At 40.5% G+C, this 23,770-nt stretch overlaps 1 protein-coding gene across 1 annotated transcript in view; it reads right to left on the reverse strand.

Annotated features, from left to right (window-relative positions):
• The window catches only part of PHLDB2 (pleckstrin homology-like domain, family B, member 2), a 221,775-nt gene that overhangs the window by 109,016 nt on the left and 88,989 nt on the right, over positions 1-23,770 (reverse strand). Inside the window, exon 2 of the mRNA XM_005873332.2 lies at positions 2,977-3,091. Coding sequence (XP_005873394.1) covers positions 2,977-3,043 — 67 coding nt within the window. The 5' untranslated portion in view covers positions 3,044-3,091. The remainder of the gene's footprint in view (positions 1-2,976; positions 3,092-23,770) is intronic.

Below are 23,770 nucleotides of genomic sequence, written 5' to 3' on the forward strand. Positions count from 1 at the left end.
GGCCCTACCCTGAGCGTGACTGAGGGTGGCATCGCAACCTCCCGATCCGCCCTGCTCTGTGCATGACAGGGGGCAGCGCCCCAACTCCCCAATCGGCCCTGCTCTGAGCCTGACCAGGGGCTGCACCTAGGGATTGGGCGTGCCCTCTGCCACCCGGGAGCAGGCCTAAGCCAGCAGGTCGTTATCTCCTGAGGGGTCCCAGACTGCGAGAAGGCACAGGCCGGGCTGAGGGACCCCCTCTCCCCCCTGAGTGCACAAATTTTTGTGCACCGGGCCTCTAGTATATATATAAAAGCCTAAGCAACCATAAACCATTACCACGGAATGACCAGAACGACTGGAATGTCCAGTCGCTATGACACACACTGACCACCAGGGAGCAGATGCTCAATGCAGGAGCTGCCCCTAGCCTGCAGGCTTTGATCACTGATGGGGCCTGCCAGCCAACCTCCGGGTGCCTCCCCATGACCAGCAGGCCCTGATCGCCCAATCGGGGCCGGGCCCTCTGGCTGAAATGGGGAACCGGGGGTGGGTGTCAGCGAACATGGCCCCTTTTCCAGGGGAGTTGAGGGCTGGCTCCCTCCTCTGGGCTGGCAGCCAACCTCCTGAGTCCCTCCCCCTTGTCGGCAGGCCCTGATCAGCCTGCTGCCCGCCCACCACAGTAGCAGTTGGCCCCTCCCCCTTGTCGGCAGGCCCTGATCAGCCTGCTGCCCACCCACCACAGTAGCAGTTGGCCCCTCCCCCTGGCTGGCAGGCCCCAATCACCCAATTGGGGCCTGCTGGCCAACCTCCTTGTCCCTCCTCCCAGCCGGCAGGTCTCAATCACCTGATCGGGGCTGGGCCCCGGCCTGGGACAGGGAACTGGGGGTGGGTGGTGGTGGATGCAGGCAGCAAGGAAAGGAGGAAGGGAGGAGGTGGGGAGGCAGGGAACTGTGTGGTGGCAGCGTGCAGGCCACGAGGGAAGGAGGAGGCGGGGAGGCAGGAAAACTGATTGGCCCTGATCGCTGGCCAGGCCAAGGGACCCCACCCGTGCATAAATTTCGTGCACCGGGCCTCTAGTTAACAAATAAACAAAAAATAAATCATTTGGTTTCTCCAGGTTATGTTTCTACCTAGTGGCTTACCATTTCCTCTCTCCTCTTCCTGAAAGGAGGGGAAGTGTCAATCATGATACGCTTCTTGTAGTTATTGTATCATGTTCATTCACTTCTCCCCTCATAACCAGCAGCAGTCAGTTCAGGAGTCATGCTCTCCAGAAAGCTTTTCCCTATTTCAACCCCAGTCTTGGTTAAGTGCCAAAATATTTCATATTACTGGATTGCAAAATTTTCTATTTTATCTTCCATCTCTGCTCAAGACATAAACTCCCTTAGGTAAGGGAGCTATGATGGTTAATTTGTGTCAACTTTCTTAGGCTATGGTGCCCAGCGGTTTGGTCAAACACCAGTCTAGAAGTTCTTGTGAAGATATTTTTTAGATGTGATGAACATTTAAATCAGTAGATTTTGAGAAAAGTGAATTACCTTCTATCATGTGAGTGGTCCTCATCCAATAGTTAGGCCTTAAATCAAAGACTAAAGTTTTACAAGGAGGGAATCATCACTACCACATAGAAATGCTCCTTGAATTTCCAGTCTGCTGCCTTGCAGAATCCATAGTCAAGACTGCAACATTGACTCTTTTTTTAAAAAAAATATATTCTATTGATTTTTCACAGAGAAGAAGGGAGAGGGACAGAGAGCCAGAAACATCGATGAGAGAGAAACATCGATCAGCTGCCTCCTGCACACCCCCCACTGGGGATGTGCCCGCAACCAAGGTACATGCCCTTGACCGGAATCGAACCTGGGACCCTTCAGTCCGCAGGCCGACGCTCTATCCACTGAGCCAAACCAGTCAGGGCAACATTGACTCTTACTTGAACTTCCAGCCTGGGGGCCTACCCTACAGACTTCAGATTTCCAGCCCTGACAACCATGTGAGACAATCGTTTAATGCCTTAGAATAAATCTCCATCTCTCTCCTTCCAGGGTGGGGCAAAAGTAGGTTTAGGATTGTGAGTGCATGAAACAGCTTATTCTTGTATTAACATTTATGAATTATTGTACTATTTTCCATACAAACAACTGTAGACCTACTTTTCCCCCACCCAGTGTGTGTGTGTGTGTGTGTGTGTGTGTGTGTGTGTGTGTGTGTGTGTATTCTATTGATTTTGTTTCTCTGGAGAACCCTTACTAATACTAATACAGAAGATTTCTATTTTAACTATTTTTGTTTCTGTGTCTAGAACCTAGCACAATAATTAAATGAAAATTTTAATCTAGCTTGAAATCATTCTCCCTTAATAAAGAGGACTTTGCAGTGCAGAGACAAGGCGCTGGTTTTAGGGAAATACTAATGAGGTTACCTGACACCAGGTTCCTAGCATATCCCTGAGCACCTCCTCCCCAACCCCGATTACTTGACCATCTGAGGCATAATAAAAAATAATGAGGAAAATATAAATTTTATGAGCCTATTTATTCAGTTTTGAATGCTGGAAACACATTATAAAGACTCAACCAGCACAAGCCCTGTGAATTGGGAGTGATTGGGTTGCAGCCTAGTCCCTTCTGAAAGGAGACTGCAGGATCAGCTTCTCTTCTAGAGAGATGAAAACCATGACGCCTTTCTCTGTTTGTTCCATCTACTCTTTTTTTGTGTGAGCTTTGATTTTTTAATGACTGATGAGTTACTGGAAAAGATATTGCCATGCCAGCTGCTTTGGCCTGCATGCCATTCAGCATCTGGTTCAAACTCAGCATGTCTTCAGTGAGGGCAGCCAACCTTAGGCTGCCTTCCTGCTGCTTGTTGGACTCCTAGGTTTATGCTAGCTAAACAATGCTCAGTTATTCCATCTGTATGGTAGACAGGAAATACTTGAAAGTCATTACTGAAAATCTCTGAGCATGAAGTCCACACCCAGGGAGTTCTCACCTAAGTGTTGCTCATCACTAGCTCCATCCTCCTGGGGCTCCTCTTTCTGGGTATTACCCTCCTCCATCGGGATCTTCTGCTGAATCTCAGAGGAGGAACTGGGATGGGTGCCAGCCTGTACACAGCAAGAAAAGAGAAATATCTTGATTGGGTAGCTGAAAGCCATGGTGACCTCTGACAACTGACGGTCAACAGAATTAACATCTGAGGAACACTAATTACTTTGAATTTGAAAAACAGACATTCTGGGTCTTCCTATAATCTCACGGCTGACTAGCAACCTTCCTAATGCTGCGACCCTTTAATACAGTTCCTCATGTTGTGGTGACCCCCAACCATAAAATTATTTTCGTTGCTACTTCATAACTGTAATTTTGCTACTGTTATGAATCGTAATGTAAATATCTGATATGCCCAACAATAGATGAGTGGATATAGAAGAGATGGTACATATATACATTGAAATATTACTTGGCTATAAAAAGAGAACTCTTACCATTTGCAATGGCATGGATGGACCTAGAGGGTATTATGCTAAGTGAAATAACTCAGACAAAGATAAATACCATATGATTTTACTTATAAGTGTAATCTAAAGAATTAAATAAATTCATAAACAAAATAGAAACAGTCTCATAAATACAGAGTTCACACTGATGGTTTCCAGAGGGGAGGGAGGTTGGGGGGCTGGGTGAAAAAGATGAAGGGATTAAGAAGTACCAATTGGCAGTTAAAAAATAGTCAGGGGGATATAAAAGCCCAGAATATGGAATACAGTTTATAATATTGCAATAACTATTTATGGTGCCAGGTGGGAACCTTAAATATCAAGGGAATCACTTTGTAAAGTATATGATTGGCCCATATGTTGTATACCTGAAATATTCTAATTAAAAAGTAAAATTAAAAAAGACAACTTTTGAAACATGAAAAAAACCCCACAATGATCATGGGATCTGAATAGACATTTCTCCAACCTGAGATGGCATGAGAGTTTACCTAGAGAACCTGAGAAAATCAACACAAACAATAAAATAAATATTTACTTTTAAGTGCTAAAGATAATGTTAATTTTAAAATAATAAAAAACTTCAGTAAAGCTTCATGAATAGAACAAAGACCATTTTTTTTCTGAAATAATTTGAGAGTAAGTTTTGAACATGGTGCCCAACATCCCTGAATAGGTTAGTGTGTAACCCTTCAGACAAGGACATTCCCTAGATAACCAAAATATAAGGACCAAAATCAGGAAGTTATCATTGACACTTACTAACATGGAATTCACTTTCTCCTTTCAAGTTTCAACAATTATCCCAATAACATTTTTTATAGGATACTAGAGGCGCGGTGCACAGATTTGTGCACATTGAAAGGAAATTAATTAGAAGAAATATTTTAGAAGCCAGGGAGGGACTGCAGGAGATTGGCTCCAGGGCTTGTCCAGCCTGTCTCACCCAGTCCCGATTGGCCAGACCTCAACAGCAAGCTAACCTACAAGTCGGACCGTCTGCCTCCTGGTGATCAATGCGTGTCATAGCAACTGGTCGAACAGTCGAAAGAACGCTTGGAGGGACAATTAGCATATTAGGCTTTTATATATATAGATAAGCTAGGATAATGTCTCTTTGGTCTTTTTTCAGTCTGGAAGAGTGCAGTGTGGGTGGCGTCTCAAAGACTAATTTATCCTCAGTCCCACCCCCTTTGTACCAGGGGTAATGGAAAAGGCAGAGATTAACCTCAACCAAAACCCATCCTGCCAGACATCTAAAATGAATAATTGCTTGAGTGTGTAGAGAGAAGCCTGGAAGTGATGTCATGCTTTTATCTTTTATTTTTATCATAAAAGTTTTAAAGCAGCCAGTAAAAATAGAAATACGTTAAGCCATTCATTCTTTACTGAATTCTTCCTGGATAGAATGTTCACAAGAGAAAATTGCTTCATTTCCAAAAAGTTTTAAGACAGTCTCTCTTACTTTAGATTTAACAGTACATCTGTTAGATAAGTATATGATCCAGTCTGATTGTTTCCAAGTAACTCTTAGTTAAGGAGCCTGTTCTTAGGCGACGTTTTAAATCAACACACAAAGAGCACAACCATTCCCATTGTGTTAGATGTGAGTTCTAAGTAAGTAAATAAAAACTCATTTGACTCTGCCTCAAAGTACTGTTGGGAATTCTCAAAAATCTTTCAGATTACCACTAATTCCATGGGGCAGTAGTCTGAATGTCTTTCCCCTCACTATACTTTTATGATAATCAAATCATTACCTTTCATCCATGTTGACTATCCAAAAGGTTTTAAAAGCATAACAGGTACATACATAGGTAACTCTTGCTGTGCTTCTTTGGTGATAAATATATGTCTTCATTATGTTTTCTAGGAAACCTACCTAGGCACATTACTGGATATTCCTTATTCCAAGAGCCAAGACAGCTTTCTTGAACCAGTTTAAATGATCACATTGAGACTTCCCAGTTTTTTAACAGCAAATTCTAGATTTCCTTGAGCACCAGGGATCCATGCTTCTTGAAGCCCACGCAATGGAAAAGAGTTTATGAATGTAGACATTCTATTTTCTAGTCACCTCTTTGGTGGCAGAATAATCACCATCTCGCCCTCTCCCCTCCGCCCACCCCATTCTTTTTTTTTCTACCTTTATTTTCAAGAATCGTTTTTCTCAGAACAGGTTGGTTAAGAGAGAGGGGGATTATGGGAAGGATCAAATTTCACTTCTGGGTTACCTGGAGACAAGGCACAGGAGGGAGCTTTTTAAAATACAGATTCCTTAACCTCACTCCAGACGTTCTAATCAGAATCTTTGGAGGAGGATCCAATAACATGTATTTTTAAGAAGTTTCCCAAGTGATTCTTCCTTGACTAGCACTGAGAAGCTGTGTTCTCCCTGTATATTTAGCAGAATAATCACTAAAAACTAACTTAAAAAAGCTTTGGAAATGATGCTGTCTATATCCCCTTCTTTGAAAGCTTTTATGGAAACATCTATTTAATTCTGTATAATCTAGCATTTCCCAAATTTATTTGTGCATAACACATACCTTTTTTTGTTGTTGACAAAACACATATTACTATTGCACACTCCAAAACACAGACTTTGTGAAGTATTGGCTTAGAAAATATGACTTCCCCTGTCACTCCACTTCATTAACAGAGTCAGCAACTCTTTAATGTTTGTTAACTCAGTAATGAACATAACCACAGCTATTCATCAGGACAATTACACAGGTTTCATAAGGCCTTTGTGCCCAATATTATTCTTTGGCTCTTCCTCTGCTTACTCCTAAATATTAGATGTTAAAAATTCTGACAATAGTTGTGTAATTTGTACGCACTGGTTGCTTACTATGAGCCAGGCTCTCTTCTAAGTACTTTGAAGGCATTATCTCATGGTCCTCTAAGTAGTTTTATAATTATTATTACTTTTTTTAAAATATATTTTTTATTGTTGATAGTATTACAGATGTCTCCCATTTCCCCTCCCTTATCCTTCCTCTTCCCAGCCCCTACCCACCCACCCCCAGGTCTTCACCCCACTATTGCCCTGTCCATGGGCTATGCATATCTATATATATAAAAGCCTAAGTGACCGTTTTACTGTTCCACTGTCTGAACAGTAGCTATCACATGCGATGACCACCAGGGGGCAGATGCTCCAACCAGTAGCTATGATGCTCACTGACCACCAGGGAGCAGATGCCTAACACAGGAGATGCCAAGCTGCAGTGACTTGGCAGCTGCGGTTCTCTGGTGACACACCAGGAACCAGAGAGAAGGGAGCCCGATTCCAGGGCATGTCCCCTAAGAACCATCCTCTCACAATCCAGAACAACTCTGGGATGTTGGAGAACCGGTTTTGGCCCAATCCCCGAAGGCCAGGCCAAGGGACCCCACTGGTGCATGAATCCATGCACTGGGCCTTTAGTAAGTATATAAGTTCTTTAGTTTATCTCTTCTTGTCTTCCCAATTCCCACACCAAGGTATGTCAGTCTGTTCCATGCCTCCATGCTTCAGGTCTTATTTTGTTGGTCAATTTATTCTGTTCACTAGATTCCATAAATAAGTGAGGTCATGTGATAATTTTCTTTCTCAGATTGGCTTATTTCACTTAGCATAATAGTCTCCAGGTCCATCCATGCTATCCTAAAGGGTAAGAGATTCCTCTTTTTTTCAGCTACATAGTATTCCATGGTGTAAATGTCCCACAGCTTTTTTATCCACTCATCTACTGATGGACACTTCGCTATCCTATCTAATAAATAGGGAATATGCTAATTGACCCTTACACCATCGCAAAGATGGTGGCACCCACAGCCAATAAGGAGGGAATATGCTAATTGACTGCCCCACCCTCAAAGATGGTGGTGCCCACAGCCACAAGATGGCCGGCAAGGGAGGGCACTTGGGGGCAACCAGGCCAGCAGGGGAGGGCAGTTAGGGGCGATCGGGCTGGCAGGGGAGCAGTTAGGTGGTGATCAGGCTGGCAGGGGAGTGGTTAGGGGGTGATTAGGCTGGCAGGCAGAAGCAGTTAGGGGCAAGCAGGCAGGCGAGCAGTTGGGAGCCAGCAGTCCCGGATTGTGAGAGGGATGTCCAGCTGGCAGTCAGACATCCCCCGAGGGGTCCCAGATTGGAGAGGGTTCAGGCTGGGCTGAGGGACAACCCCCCTCCAGTGCACGAATTTTGTGCACCAGGACTCTAGTTGTAAATAATGTTGCTATGAACATAGGAGTGCATATATTCTTTCTGATAGTGTTTCAGGGTTTTTAGGTTTTATTCCCAGTAGTTGGATAACTGGTTCAAACAGAAGTTCCATTTTTAATTTTTTGAAGAAACTCCATACTGTTTGCAATAGTGGCTGCACCAATCTTTATTCCCACCAGCAGTGAACTAGTGTTCCCTTTTTTCTGCATCCTCACCAGCACTTGTTTGTTGATTTTTTGATGATAGACATTCTGACAGGTGTGAGGTGATATCTCATTGTGGTTTTAATTTGCATTTCTCTGATGATTAGTGACTTTGAACATTTTTTCATATCTTTTGGCCATTTGTATATCCTCTTAGTGGGTTTTATTATTATAAAAAATGTTATAACTGAATACTGATGAACAGAGGTTAAGTAGATAAATCTAAGAAAATGCACAGTTATTACAGACGTTAAAGCCAAGTGTTCAGACTTAGTCCATAGCAGCAATTTTCAGCTGGTGTGCTGTGGCACATCAGTGTACCTCAAGAATTTTTAAAATATGTAATACCTGACTATTTAGTCAAGGGCACTGACCTCTTTTCCCTTAGATTGTCAAATATATAACGTCACCTCATTTTAGTTAAAAGCCAAGGAAAGCTTAAGTGTCAGGAAAGAAAGACACTAAAATTAATGCTGCTTTTCTCTGATGAGTGGGAAGGGGAGGATGTGGGGATGAAATTATCTTATAATACTTATGTTGAATAATTTGAATAATTTGACCTTTTGGTGTTTGTTTTTCTTTAATAAAACATTTTAAGTTTGCACATTTCATACCATTACAAGCATGGTCTGAAACAGAAGCAGTAAAGTCTGAAAAGATCATTGGATTCAGGGAAAAGATGATGCTTTAATGTCAATATGTATTTGTATAAAGGGTTGAATTGTAGTTGGCACGTGGTAGCTGTTGGCAGCATGTGTCTGGGAAGGCCTTATAGGTTCTGGGCAGGTAGGTTCAGAAGAGATATGGCCCATCTGGGTAAAGCTAATATGTATTTGTATAAAGGGTTGAATTGTGGGGGCACATGGTAGCTGTTGGCGGCATGTGTCCGGGAAGGCCTTATAGGTTCTGGGCGGGTAGGTTCAGAAGAGATATGGCCCATCTGGGTAAAGCCTGCAGCTAACACTACAAGGTCAAAGGCAAGACTCCTGGGCCAGCCTCTGGGAAGCAGCATCACAGATCTTTTCTACTTCTGCCTGGTCCTAGGATTGGGGAAATAACTCTCTCTGACGCAGCCTGTTTACCCTCAGATAGCTCATGTCATCTATGTGGTTCCCTAATAATTAATTCTGGGCCTCCCAACCTATGCAATCATTGGTAGGCAGTACAACACACTACTAGTGAAACTAGTCTTCATAAATTTATCTGTCCCTGCCTTGAACTTATGTATATTTTTAACCTGGGATATACATATATCTATATTTATATCTATATTCATGGCATCTATGTCATCTATATGTAGATCTAGATAGATGGACAGATAAAGATAGATACCCCTGTTTGCATATTCTCATACGAAACAATCAGCATTTATTCACATTTAGCCTTTAACAATACTGAGTATTGGGACATATTAAACACAGATTAAACATATTATAAAAATGAATTTCACAGGGGGTATTATAGTGGCATGCTATGGAGCCAGGGTTTTATTACATTGGCACATTCACATTCACTATGAATTGGCAGAGTCTTAATAAATCTGATCATTCCTCCAGATGGGTTTAAATTGATGGCTCTAAGAAAATTTTTGCAAAGGGCCCTCTTCTAGCATATTGACCTTAGAAATGTGCTCATCACAGATCCTGGGAGGATCCCTTTTCCCTTCCTGGCTTCAAAATGCTTTAGGCATGCATATTAGCATAACCAATGGACACAGACACTGGGGTGGTGGGGGCTTGCCCAGGGTGGGAATGGCTGGGGGGGGAGGTCAATTGGGGAAAAAGGAGACATATGTCTTTAGGCAAAAGCAACACTGTGTACTACGAAGCAAATACTGTCTCCAAGCCCGGTGATGATTTTTTTTTAACACATGAAAAGTCTCTTTTAAAATCTGTTCAATATTTAATACACATTGCATTGGATAAATATTAAATGATACAGGAAATGTTAAAATATGCATATGAAAAGTGATTTGCTGAGGCCCCCACAATATTTGTAATTCTACCGTCTTTAGTTTCCTTTTTTAACCCTACCTCCTATAGATTCTGAACAAATAGAGGGCAACAAAAAAAATCACTTGATGATGCCTTTCTTTTCATTTTTTCTTTCAAAACTAGGGAAAAGGCATGGAAATATAGTTAGTTGCTTAAGATCCCACAGCCCTTCATGCTAGCAATGGTATTCTTAGACTCTGGGATGTGTTGTCTCTTCTTGTCATTTTCTTTATCCATGATATTTAGAAACGAAGGATTTATACATACCCAGAAACTATATATATTTATTTTTATCTCTGCTATGAATTCATATGTTATCTCCTAAGTTAATAGGAGAAATGTTGCATTTTTAGATGGCTTCAACTCAATCTCCTTTTCCTCCCCAAACAGATATGCCAGCCTCAGTTTCTCAGCTTGTCCTCATATAATATATGCTGGAAAACTATTCCAAAGTGAAAATAATTACTTCATACTTTTGCTATTAATCTAATAAAGGTATGGAAGTGGGGTTAAGAAGAGAAGCTGCCTTTCTGGCAATCAGGAACAACCCTGAGAATGGGGAAGCCTGTTACAAATGTTAGTACATCTTTTAGCACTGCTGGAGGAACAAAACAGTTTCATAATGGTTTGGCTAAAACGTTGAAGTTGGGAATAGACACGAAATCTAAATATCTTAGGATTTAGAATTATATCTACTCTTGTTTCTTTTGAATAATTCTATCAGTTTCATAAAGAGAAGATATAAGATGAAATGAGGTGAAACAAAACAAAAAAAATATTGTGAGGTTAAAATCCAGTGAAATAATGTGAATAATCTCCCCAAATCTAGTTAAATAATAAACAAATAGAATTATTAGAAATATAAAATGCATGATTTTTATTTTTTATTTATTTTTACAAAAGAATGGTGAATGATCCAGGAATCCAGGATAGGAGAGGAGTAAGTATGATGCCTTCATACAGGGAGGTGAAATAATCCATCTGCTAGTTTGAATTGTTTTTCAGTGTGGTGATAGATTTGAACAATCCATCCAAACCTTTTCACCCAGTACCTCTCTTTACTGATGGAGATGAGAAAGATAAATGTTTCTTCAGTGGTTTCCATGACCATTATTAGTAGTATCTTTGTTCTGTTTAATGCTGGTGATAGGAAAAACCAAATGTCTTAAATTTTGGTGAACAGTCACTCAACTACTCAGAAAAACATTTGAAAATTAGAAAAAAAACATTGCAACTAATTGTCTCTATTCTCTTTGATCTCACAAGTATTCTTGTTCCCTTTTCTCTTTCTAAGAAAACAAATCCAGGAGATGGTGACTGGGTTGTAAGCTCCCAAGGATCACTACGATATCCTACAGTGTTTGGCACTTGGCAGAGTCTTAATAAATATTAAGCAGGTTTCATTGAATTAACTTATTAAAAAGGGAGATAAAGTCTTTTAGAAGCCAAAATAATTTTAAAATCTTGATAAGATTATTGAAGCATGTCATTGAATCTTTGTTCATAGATCAGCTGAAAAGGTGGAATTCGAGAAGGGAAGTCAAAAGATAATTTATTGGTGGATATATAAATTGGGGGTATCGTTGTGATGCATTTTTACCTGTCATTTGTAAATATCATCAACATCTAAATCAGTCAGCGCACATGAGGACATTGGGGTAAGGGAGCTCCGTGCTTACAAGTCCACGTTACATCAGTTGCTCGAACCCTTTTGGCCTCTCTCCCCGACTTGAGTCACTTTGCCCCAGAGGAGAAGGGGGACTCTCCCATTGGCACATTCAGGAAATAAACTGGCTCTGCCTAGTTGGGAGCCAGCTGAACTTAGGAGCTACACATGCTGGCTTGCTCCTTCATGCTCCAGGCTGTGCAGAAGCAAGTCCCTTTGTGGGGAGCTGTGCAGTGACTTGTGGGTAAGTCTACCGATTTCTGAAGTGCAGATTTAGGAAATCCACTGTTGTCATTCACCTAAGCCATGTTGTCCTTTATCAGCTTTATCCGTAGTGAGGTTCACATTTTTAACTCCTTCTGCCAAACTTCCATATCTATCTTTTCATTGTTTACAAACTCGATTGGGAAAAGAATGTTACTATTATTATTATTTTCGGTTTGCCTCAAGCCCTATAAGAGAACTGGGCTCCAGCAACTCTATATAGTTAAATCTGATTATCTTGGCATTCATTTATTCCTTTAGCAATTCATTTGGAAATAGTTGTTGAGCTCCTAAAATATGCCAGGCATTATGAGAAGTGCTGGTGCCCTACCCATAAAAAGTTCACAGTGTAGTATGTTTATAAAGCAATTTGACAAGTCAGTAAGCACATAGCTTCCCAGGAGGTAAAAGAGTATGAGCCGAGCTGTTCAGTGTTTTGGTGTTTTCTTAACCGAGTCACGAACTAATCTGGTCTATCTAATCGAGCTGAGGTGCACAGGGCAGGCTGACGGGGCAGGCAGGGGCTCAATTCTGAAAGATCCTACCTAAAAGCCAGACTAAAGGCCCCAGACTCTGGGTAACTGGGTAAGAGGCTAGAGGAATAATATGGTCAGGTTTCTGTCCTAAACAGGTCATTTTGATAACTTGAAGGATCAAGCCAAAGAGGATAAGACTGAAGTGACAAGTTAGCTGATTGTTCTAGGTGAGAGATTATAAAAGTTTCTCTCTTGGTAATCCTGACATTTTGTAAACCCACCTGTGGTGATGATGATAATGATGAGAAAAAAAAGATGAGGGCTAACATTTATTGAATTCTTGCTATGAACTGCCACTAGGCTAAAATGTTTCGTACATGAGGTAGGTAGTATTATTCTTTTTCCGTTTTATGTATGAAAAAACAAAGGCTTGCAGGGGTAAGATAACTTGCCCAAGGGGGTAAAGCCAGCAAACTGCAGACCTAGAACTTAAACTCCAGCCTGCCTGACTCCAGCTTCCATTCTGATAACTAACTCTGTGCTTTGTAAAAAATCTTCATAGCACTTTCTTGCACAATGTCTTACTAGAGTGTTAACAGGATCCTAGGTCAACATTAAATTCATTCTAAACAGAGTTGTTTGTTCTCATTTAATAGAATCATGTGCACATGAAAATAGTTTGTGATACATTTTGAAATCACAAAATGTATTGCTCATTATTTGTGCATAAAATATCAGTTTAGTGCCTTCTTGACCATATTTTAATAGTCTAATGTCTTCGCCTTGCCATCAAACAGATACATAAGGATAAATTTTAATGTTAACTTTAAATAATTAACTAACTATACTTTAAAGTGTAATTAAAATAAAACAAGATAAGTGACTTGCAGTTTTTCTTTTGCTATGGATTATTTATTTAACACTCAACAAATACTGACTAGGCATCCAGTATGTGTTATGCACTATTCTTTCTAAGACTATGGAAGACAATAACCAATAACTTGTTTAGGTTTGCTATATCATGAGGAGCCTAGCTCAGTTCCATCGTACGGAGGTCCTTAATATGGGCTATCAGAACAAATAATGCCAGTGAAAGAAAGCAAAGGAAGGACATAAATTAAATTGATGAATTAAATCATTGCACTACCTTAAATTTGCTACTTTTATTTTTTGTAAATTTTCAGATTAGCCTTCCCATCCGTGTTATAAGGTAAAGAGAACTGTGATGCTTTACATGAACTTAACATTAGTTTAGATAAATAAGATGGATATCCATTTACCCAGCATGGGGAGTGCTTCAATGTTTGTATGAGCATGACTCATTCCAAACCTCCAGTTTCAAATAGAAACTCTAAAGTGCCATAATGAACAAATTGTCATTCTCAGTGCATAGACGGGCTTGTTTTAAGTAAAGGAATTAATGATGATGGGTGATTCCAAACCACATAGCAAGTCCTGGCTGGAATCAGTGCTACCATGAGAAATTATAGACCTAGCCTGTCTCTCCCAGACGGTTCTGGTTCATCTGATCTTCACTTCCTGCCCCACTCACACCCCTCTCCACAGGACCATACCTCTCTGGACAGAATTGCCAAAGGAGTGTGGGAGGGCAGTGTTCCTACATTCCTTTCTTGGCCACGGAACTACATTATGGCATGGCTGTTGGGCTTTAAGGATTTTCCCTTTGTTCTCATGTCTTCTTGTCTCCTGACTCTACTTATTTGAGAGTAATTGTAGGGTTTAATTCTTGTTTTAGCTTCCAAGATTCCCCAGTGCTTAGACAAAGGAAAACTAAAATTGGCAAAAGTATTTAATGTTACTCATATGCCTCAGAAACAATACCTTCTAGATATAAATAAATAGTATGTGGGTAAATTCATCCCTAATGTGCCAGGTTTGTTCTTGTGAATAATTGGATAATTCCAGCAAGTACCATATGAAACAAGTATTACCTGTCTGACACATTTTTGAGGCTTTATTTAAAAGATTATTTGATAAGATAATCAAATATTTAGTTTTATATTGTATTAATATTAATAATAATAAACATATTAAGGAGAGACGACAAAGATGAATTTAAAGATAACCCAGAAAATTATTTCCCAAATGAAGTGTCTTAAAAGAACCAAACAGACACTACTTGATTGTATTTCAGCTTTTTTTTCCTTTTCTAGCTCTCTTACAAATGAATAATTTGTGAGGCAAAAATTAAGAACATTCAAGAGAAATAAACCTTCATAATAATGAAGCACTTAGGAGCTATTTAAAAAGAAGTGTGGTTTGTGTATCCTTCCAATGGAAAGTGCCTGTTTATCTTACACTACTCCAAGCATTTCCCACTACACTTGGCTTCATTAAGAGTGTAAGAAGATGAGAATATTTTGAAACTAAAATGTTAATGTCTTCCTACAGATCTCTCCTTTTGATGGTGTAAAAATCTTTATATATTACCCAAGCAGAAATGTCCTGAGTTAAGGATCTGGATCTAGCTTATCAGAGAACATCTCAGACTTCTATATATTTGTTGAATTGTTCTATACTGATCTGTGTTTGTGTCACTTACCTAGATTATGGAAATTATTTGGCTTATGCAGGTCTTTTCTTATCAGTATTTCTATTTCCTCACCTATGCATTATTGATAATGCTTAAAAACTTCTCCTTGAGAGTATACCATGGAATAGTCATTCTTTGAATTTACAGATTAAATAAATTTCTAATGTTCTTAGAATGAGTAGATGAGGCTACCAAGAGATGGTACAAAAAAGTAAAGAGTCTAAAAGTAGAAATACAAGGAATAAATCTTCCATGGTTTTAAGAACACCCAGGTAGCATGAATTTTTTATGCATCTATGACTAAAAAGGCTAAACTAATCTGCAGCTTTTTTTTTTTAGCATTGTACATACTCTAAAATGGCCAATAAAATGTGTATCTGTTAGGATACTCTCAATTACAAGTCCATTAAGTCAGTTTAAACTGCATTAAAATCTCTGAGTCATGTAATGGATGTCATGGATTCACTGGGCCTCAGTTCATTGATCCAGATGTGTTTCATCTCTGAGCTCTACTGGACACAAGCTTCATCCTAAGGACAGTTTTCCTCATAATTGCAAGATAGTTGCCAGCTGCAAACAGAGTTACTTACTTTTTTCTTCTACTTCCAGGGTAAAGGTGACTTGCATCCCCTAAGGACAAGAAAGCTTTTCCCCTGGAAATATCTAGCAGAAGCTCTTTGAGCCCTGTCAGTGTGATTTGGGCCCATGCTCCACTCCAGAACCAATCATAGAAAAAAGTTATGGGATAACCCTTTGACTATCAGGCCATTGAGGGACATAGGCTGTGTCAGAAAGGGGTGGATACCTAAACAATATAACAGATCTGCTGGAAAGGAGGAAAGGACAATGAATGCTGTAGGCTACCAGTTATGTCCATTCCAGAGTTCCTGGGAGGAACATGGGTATTCTGTAAGCATAAAACCAACATGATCATCATCACACAGGAAGATTGGGCAGTGGAAGCTGCCAAATGAATCAGATAAAAGATATATTTATAAGGCAAAGTACTGACCCTGATTCCGAGGGCCAGAGGGAAGCTTGCAAATGGGTTGGAGAATGAGAAAGGATGGCTAAGGATTTCTTTACTTCTCAAGGAGAGGAGAGAGCATGGTTATGAGTTATCTGCAAATGGAAAACTAACAGAGCAGTAATTCTGTGACTGACTCCTCAACTCTCAAATATCCTTTGTGCCCAAGCTTTTTGCATCACAGCTACATGTGATGTTCCTTCCATGTGCGAGGGACTTAGAATTGTCAAGAAAATGAGACCCTCAATAGCTAGCTTTTGGCATCCCAAACGAGAGAGTTGCGTCTGCAGCAAAGCAAGAGACTCAAAAGCCATATTTTTAAAGAGGAAAAGTATTTCTAAATTTTTTTTTTAAAAATTCCTTTAATACACCAAGTGGTAAAACCTGGTGAATTTAATCATAGTTTTAGAAAAGGGGTGTCTGAGTCAGATAGAAAAAATGAAGCTAGGAAAGCTTCACCCTTTAGGTATTGCTGGATTGCTGGGAGAAGAGGGAGACAAACATATGAAAAGCAGGCAGCCAGCCTTGTGCCCTGACCTCCATGGGCTGCAAGGGATGGAGGTAGGGTTGGGGCAGGGCAGAATTAGATGGAGAAGAAGCCACAGGGTCTGCTATGCTTCCTGCTTGGGATGCTGGAAGGAGGTCTCATCACAGGATGTGGGGTGGTGTATTAGTTTCTGGGGCTACTATATCAAAGTATTCCAAACTTAAAACAGCAGCAACTTATTGTGTCATTATGGAGGCCACAAGTCCAAAGTCAAGGTGTCGGCAGGGCCGTGCTCCCTCTGAGACCTACAGATGAGAATCCTTTCTTGCCTCTTCTAGCTTCTGGTGGCTCTTGTAGGTCTTTGGCTTGCAGCTACAGAACTTCAACCTCTGCCTGTCTTGTCACATGACATTCTCCCCACATGCGTTTATGTGTCTGTGTCTGTTTTCTTCTTATAAGTACAACAGTCACATTGGATTAAGGGCATACTCTAGTCCCGTATGACCTCATTTTAGCTTAACTAATTATATCTGCAATGCCCCTATTTCCAAACAAGGTCACATTCTGAGGTCCCGGGGGTTAGGAGTTCAAATATCTTTTGTAGGGACACAATTCAACCCTTAGCAGGTGGCCACGTGAAAGTAAAAGTGATATGGTTTAGATAGAGACAGACCTGGAATTTAGTTTGTTTCCAAGCGGCATAGACAGACTCAAAAATTCCCACTTGCCCGGGGAGGGGTGGTGAAAGTTTGCTGCAGGTCACCAGGTAAGGTTCAAGTGGCTCTAGAACTGGGGGTTACAGAACCAAACACCTGACCTGGTAATCTTCAGGACAGAACAGTCAGACCTCAGGTGGGATGCACAGCACCCCTGGGGGCTGAGGAAGGATTGAGTCATCAGGAGAAATTCCTGGGCCCACATGAGCTGAGAGAACAGACCATAAATTTCAAATTACACCAGCTTTGGCCTTCGGTAGCAGATGCCAACAGAATGGTCAGTCCAGGGAGCAGCTGAGATCAGCCACTCCACAAAGGGACCAACAAATACCCAGGCAGCACAGTATAAGTCCCAGAGCCATGCCTCCTTTCAACTACACATCTACACGCAGATGCCATCCTGGAGATCAACAGGGGATGAAACAGGGCTCTGAAAGACAGAGCATTTTTGTGAGTAATCCAAGCCGAGACCAAGTCACCTAAAGAGACAGGTAAGACTACAGGGTTGAACAACTCCACCCCCTTTACTCCTCCACCCCCTTTATCCCCTTTGAAAATGAAAAGTAAAAAAGAAATAGAGAAAAACTTGATAAGATATACTAATACCTAATTTTACTACCTAAGGTTCTGGCTTCAAGACGTAGACCAGAAAGGTAATCAGTATAGCTATAATGCTCTTATATGGGGCTTTACGTATTGTCAAAACTTGCCAAATATAGGATTCTCTGACAACTGAAATTCAAATTCTTCAGCTCAGTAAAGCTGTTATCCCATTCAAGATATATGTCTTTTCAGTACTAACATTTTTGCCTGCCAGCAGTCTGGAATGGAAATAAAATCTAGAGTTCCTAACCATTAGACAATATATTGCCCCTCTTTACTCCCCCACCCCCTTTATCCCCTTTGATGAAAAGTAAAAAAGAAATAGAGAAAAACTTCATAAGATATACTAATACCTAACTTTACTACCTAAGGTTCTGGCTTCAAGAAGAGGACTGGAAAGGTAATCAGTATAGCTATAACGCTCTTATATGGGGCTTTATGTATTGTCAAAACTTGTCAAATATAGGATTCTCTGACAACTGAAATTCAAACTCTTCAGCTCAGTAAAGCTGTTATCCCATTCAAGATATATGTCTTTTCAGTACTAACATTTTTGCCTGTCAGCAGTCTGGAATGGAAATAAAATCTAGAGTTCCTAACCATTAGACAATCTATTGCCCCACCTCCACCTCCTGGTTAATGATGTTTTTCTAGGGAGAGTAGTAAGAAGAACATGTTCAAATACAACTTTAAAAAATGTGATAGCAATTGGCAAACAAAGTCTTATTTTTAGCATCTTTATTGCTGTTGTACTTAAGGACAAATTCCCTGTCATGGAGCCTGTGATAGTTAATTTTGTGTCAACTTTAGGCCTTAGTATCCAGATATTTAGTCAAACACTAGTCTGGATGTTGATGGGAAGGTATTTTTTAGAAGAGAGTAACGTGTAGAAGAGAGGGCCTTTGAGTAAAACAGCTTACCCTCCATAATCTGCATGGGCCTCCTCCAATCAGTTAGAGGCCTTAAAAGAAAAAAGAAAGACCTCCCTTCCAAGAAGAGGGAATTTGGCCAGTAGACTGCCTTTGAACTTGAGCTGCAACATCAATTCTTCCCTGGGTCTTCAGTCTGCTGGCCTACCCTGCAGATTTTGAAATTGCCAGCTTCTATAGTAATGTGAGCCAATTCTTTAAAGTAAATCACATATATTTATTTATGCAGTGATAAAATAAATCATGTATATATTTAATAAATCCTATATATTTATGTTGAACCCCTTCCTGATGACCCACCAGCCAACTTCGAGCTGGAGGCCTGGCCACTGTTCCTCTGAAGCCAGTGGCTGCTCCTTCATTGTACTCTGCCCACCTGGCTAGTGACATGGCCATTGGTAACATAGGTGCTCCATTCTACCTCTTGTCCAAGGGGCCGCTTTCTGGGCCTGTGACACTCCTCACTGAGGGACTCTTCATAGTACATGTTTCCTGAGGGGGCCTTATAGTGGGTGTTCTCACGCCAGCTATTCTGGGAGGCAGGGTAGAGAGAGGCTTGTGGCCCATGTATACACATATACAGGGTGTCCCCCCCAAATGTATGCACACTTTGACAGCTGATAGCTCAATCTTGAAAATGAAATGTATTTTAATAAAAACCGCCTTTATAATTATTCAAAGTATCCGTATACATTTTTGGGGGAGTATATATAAATCTCCAAAAGTTCTATTTCTCTAGAGACCCCTAAAACAGAGCCTTTATATACTCTCCCCTTGGAACCACAAAAGATCCAAGCTCTTGAGCTTCCTGGCCCAGTGTCATGGGTTATAGAAGAACCAAGTCTAGTCTGGCTCAGGAAAGGCATGAAAAATCCATCAGGGTGGTAAGATATCTGTTTCTTTGGATCCTATTGTGAAAGATTTGCTGAAGGCAGGACAATTCAGGTCAGAATTCACACTGAAAGCTCAGGATCATTTGTATCCTAAAAAGGGACCCATGTGAGATCTAAAAGGAGACATTTCCTGAAGTGTCCAGGGAATGGACTATCTTAGAACTAACTCTGGTTCCAGAAATGTATTCTCTCCGCTAGCACGTTTTGGCTGCTGAGGTCTGAAGACAGAATCTTGTCTGACTCTGGAATTTATTCTAATGTTATGTTGCTATCTTAATTCTAAAGTGAACTAATATTTTGGACAACTGGAACTGGTAAACTATAGATCCAGTCTTGTACTTGAGCAAAGAGACCCCTGTTCTGGCTCCAGTATTTTAAAGAACCCCATTCTGGCCATGCCCCTCCAGCCTTTCCCTTTTGGATTTACTCTTCTTCTTCCTTCCATTTTTGATAACAAAGTAGGTACTACAGATCTTGGAATTCCATGCCCAAATTGTTTGTTCATGGCCTGTAAGATCTGTTCTTTTAAAGATATATATATATAGATGGAGGGGTGGCCATGGGACAACTGTTTGTGAGTAATGTGGGTTAATTTATAGGTGAGGCACAACATCATGTTAAGTGGATCTGAGATTAAAAAGAGAATAATCTCAAACTGGGCCAGGGCTAGCTCTCCCTGCATTGCTATATTCTAGAATGAAAATCTAAGGGGTCTGAAAATCCTAAATTAAAATTTTATTTCCAAATAGTTATAAAGATATTTTAGATATTTTTATCAAGGTTGGGAGGCAGAACATATTTACTTAACCATTTTTAACTTTGTTTGTAACTTTTAAATGTTTAGACATAGCATATTTTTACTCTTGACCATCTGTGTCAATCATAATATTGAAGGAATTTGTGACTCAAATAAAGGTTTAGATTAACTGATTGCTGAGTCCCCTGCCAACTCTGATTCCACATGTAGTAGCTAGAGACAGAAGAATATGGTCAGACTCTCTCTAAAGAGCTCAAGAAAAACAGAGTAACAACCTCAAGCCACTAGGGCAAGGATGGTTTGACCTAAGTCCAAGTTTCCTTTTGGTTAGACTTTCTACTTGAACACTACTTTCCTTCGAATTTTTATGACCACTAATGCCTAAGAGACACTTTATTCCATGCCAGATGTGGTTGCTAAAAGAGGTCTGACAGCCCTCACCAATCTTGTTAGGTTTTCCAGCTCAAAAATTTATTTGATAAATGTGGATGTATCTTGAGAACTAAATTTTCAGACCCCATTGAGGTTTGTTTATCTTTAGGGTATACAGATAAAAAGATCAGAATGAGCCATGGTATGATATCTATCTTCTAAAGGATAAACAGCATCAGGGTTGAGAAAATAGTGGGTTTGTTTCCTCTGAAATATAGTATATCCATAAAGAATGTACTAATGATATTTCTAGGATATCCACTTTGTTGTTGTTGCTGTTTTTTGTTTGTTTGTTTGTTTTGTGGGTTTTTTTTTTTTTACATTTTGGGCATCTTCTCAAAATTCCCTGTTATATAAATTCTCCAAAAAAAAGAACAAACAAACAAACAAATAAGAATATAAAATAAAGCTTTCTTCTACCCAATGTCCCCAGGTGGGAAGTAGTCACTGCAGTGGGATAGTCCTGGCTATGCCATGTATTGAAGATGCAGATAGGCCTTCTACTGCAGATAATAAACATGAAAGAGACTAAGTGGCATTGAATTCAGATGGATTATCTTCCTTGGTTGTTGGTTGTTGTTTTTTGTTGTTGTTGTTTGTTTGTTTATTTTTACAGACACTCGGGCAGAAAAATTGGTTAGAATCCTACATCTTTAAAGTTAAGAAAATGTATCTTTGTCAACTAGGATAGATCTGAATATTAGAAGGGGAAAGCAACAGGATCTATGAAATAAAACTAACTTTGAGCAAAGGAAGCATCAGGTATAGTGACCAGAGTTCAAGATGTATAGGAAGGATTGTGGCAAAGCATATGGCTGATGCATAATTTCCTCAGAATTCAGCCAGTCTGGACTGGTGTCAGCCTTTTGGAAAATGACATGAGAAAGCTACAACTTTGGAGCCTTACTACTGGATACCACTGTACCTGTAGCAAGGCTCCATCCAGAAATGGCATTACTGCAAAGAGGTGACAGACTTTGTAGGACCTATCTTTAACAGTGACAGTGTGTGGTGTTGAGAACACATGGCCACCATGATCCAATCAGATCCTTACTATAGAGAGTGGAAGCAGGAATAGTTTACTTGGGATAATGTCAATTCCTAGAGTTCTTGGCTAATGCAGTTAAGTAGGAGACTTGAGAGTATATCCCAATGGGAGAAACTGAACTCAGTACTAGTAGCGCATGTTGGGGAGAGGGTAAATTAAGTAACAAAAGAAAAATAACAACTATGGGACCATATTTTGTGAGCATATTTGAACTCAGTTTAGGACAGTGATGGCGAACCTTTTGAGCTCGGTGTGTCAGCATTTTGAAAAACCCTAACTTAACTCTTGTGCCGTGTCACATAGAGAAATTTTTTGATATTTGCAACCATAGTAAAGCAAAGATTTATATTTTTGATATTTATTTTATATATTTAAATGCCATTTAACAAAGAAAAATCAACCAAAAAAATGAGTTCGCGTGTCACCTCTGACACGCGTGTCATAGGTTCGCCATCACTGGTTTAGGAAGTAGATTGTATCATTCATTCCACATGTTGTCTCCAAGAAATCTCACTCTCCTGGTCTCAGACAAGGGCCACCATATTTCCACCTGCAAGATCACTGCATTTCCCTCTGATACTTTACTGAATAGAACACAAACATATACACAGTTAATTTTTGTTATTTATTTTAAGTGAGACTGGCTTCCCAAAATCCATTTCTATGAGTCAGCTTACATTTAACAGACACCACAACTTTCTGTCAAAGTCTTCTACAAGAGATTAATCTTAGAAATGAGTGTGTATAAAGAAATGAGAGGAACATTACCAAATAAAAAAAGGCACCAGAACTCATCCAAGTAGAAATAAAGGACGAATAGTCTACAAAATTTAGTTTGTCTTGTATTTATTAATGTAAATAATCTATTGCCAGCCTATCTTCTCTCCCAAGAGATACATTATTAATAAAGTGGACAAAATTCAAGATCCTTTCTTTTCATTCTGAAGCAATTCTTATAACTCAGTCAGCTAAGCACTGTTATTATTAACTAGTGGCCGGTGTACGAAATTCATGCATGAGGGGTGTCCCTCAGCCCGGCCTGCACCCTCTCCAATCTGGGACATCCCTCTTACAATCCGGGACTGCTGGCTCCTAACTGCTCACCTTCCTGCCTGCCTAATCGCCCCTAACTGCCTCTACCTGCCGGCCTGGTAGCCCCCAACTGCCCCCTCCTCCGCCAGCCTCGTTGCCCCTAACTGCCCCCCCTGCTGGCCTGGTCGCCCCATGCAGCCTGCTGCTCTTTCATTTGGTCATCCCTCACTAACCTCCCTGCCAGCCTGGTCGACCCATGCAGCCTGTTCGGTCGTCCGGGCTTTGTCTAGAAGGATGTCCGGAAGGTCTCCCAGTCTAATAAGCATATTACTCTTTTATTAGTATAGATGTGTCTGTAATATCTGATAAGTCATGTGGTCCCTTGTAATCCAGACATTCTGAGCCCTTTTTCTTATGCTGGGCTACATTAACCTGGAAAACCATAGTCCTAATAGCCTTGGGTATGAGATAAGAGTCTGAAAAGATACAATGAAAATACTAGAAAATATGGGAAAATAATTTTGGTAGGAATCCAAATTGTTGTACAGCCTAATTTAGAGTAAGGAATTAAAAGCTGAGAGTTATAAAGGGTCTAAATGGGGCGTCCTCAGAGAGAAAACTTATAATGATTCACTTCTATTACTAAGAAATGATGAAAGCAGCAGCTGTGCTAACTTTAAATAACAATGGAATACTAAGCCTTTATTAAGTGCTTTCTATGCTTTAGGTACTGTGCTTAGTTTACAAATAAGCACAGTACCCACCACCACCGCTATGCTCATTCCGGTCATTTGGCTTTTATATATATACTAGAGGCCCGGTGCACAAAAATTTGTGCACTCGGCAGGGAGGGGGGTCCCCCAGCCCGGCCTGTGCCCTCTCGCAGTCTGGGACCTCTCGGGAGATAACGACCTGCTGGCTTAGGCCTGCTCCCGGGTGGCAGAGGGCACACCCAATCCCTAGGTGCAGCCCCTGGTCAGGCTCAGAGCAGGGCC

This window comes from Myotis brandtii, unplaced genomic scaffold (genome assembly GCF_000412655.1).
Source record: "Myotis brandtii unplaced genomic scaffold, ASM41265v1 scaffold406, whole genome shotgun sequence".
Classification (NCBI taxonomy): domain Eukaryota; kingdom Metazoa; phylum Chordata; class Mammalia; order Chiroptera; family Vespertilionidae; genus Myotis; species Myotis brandtii.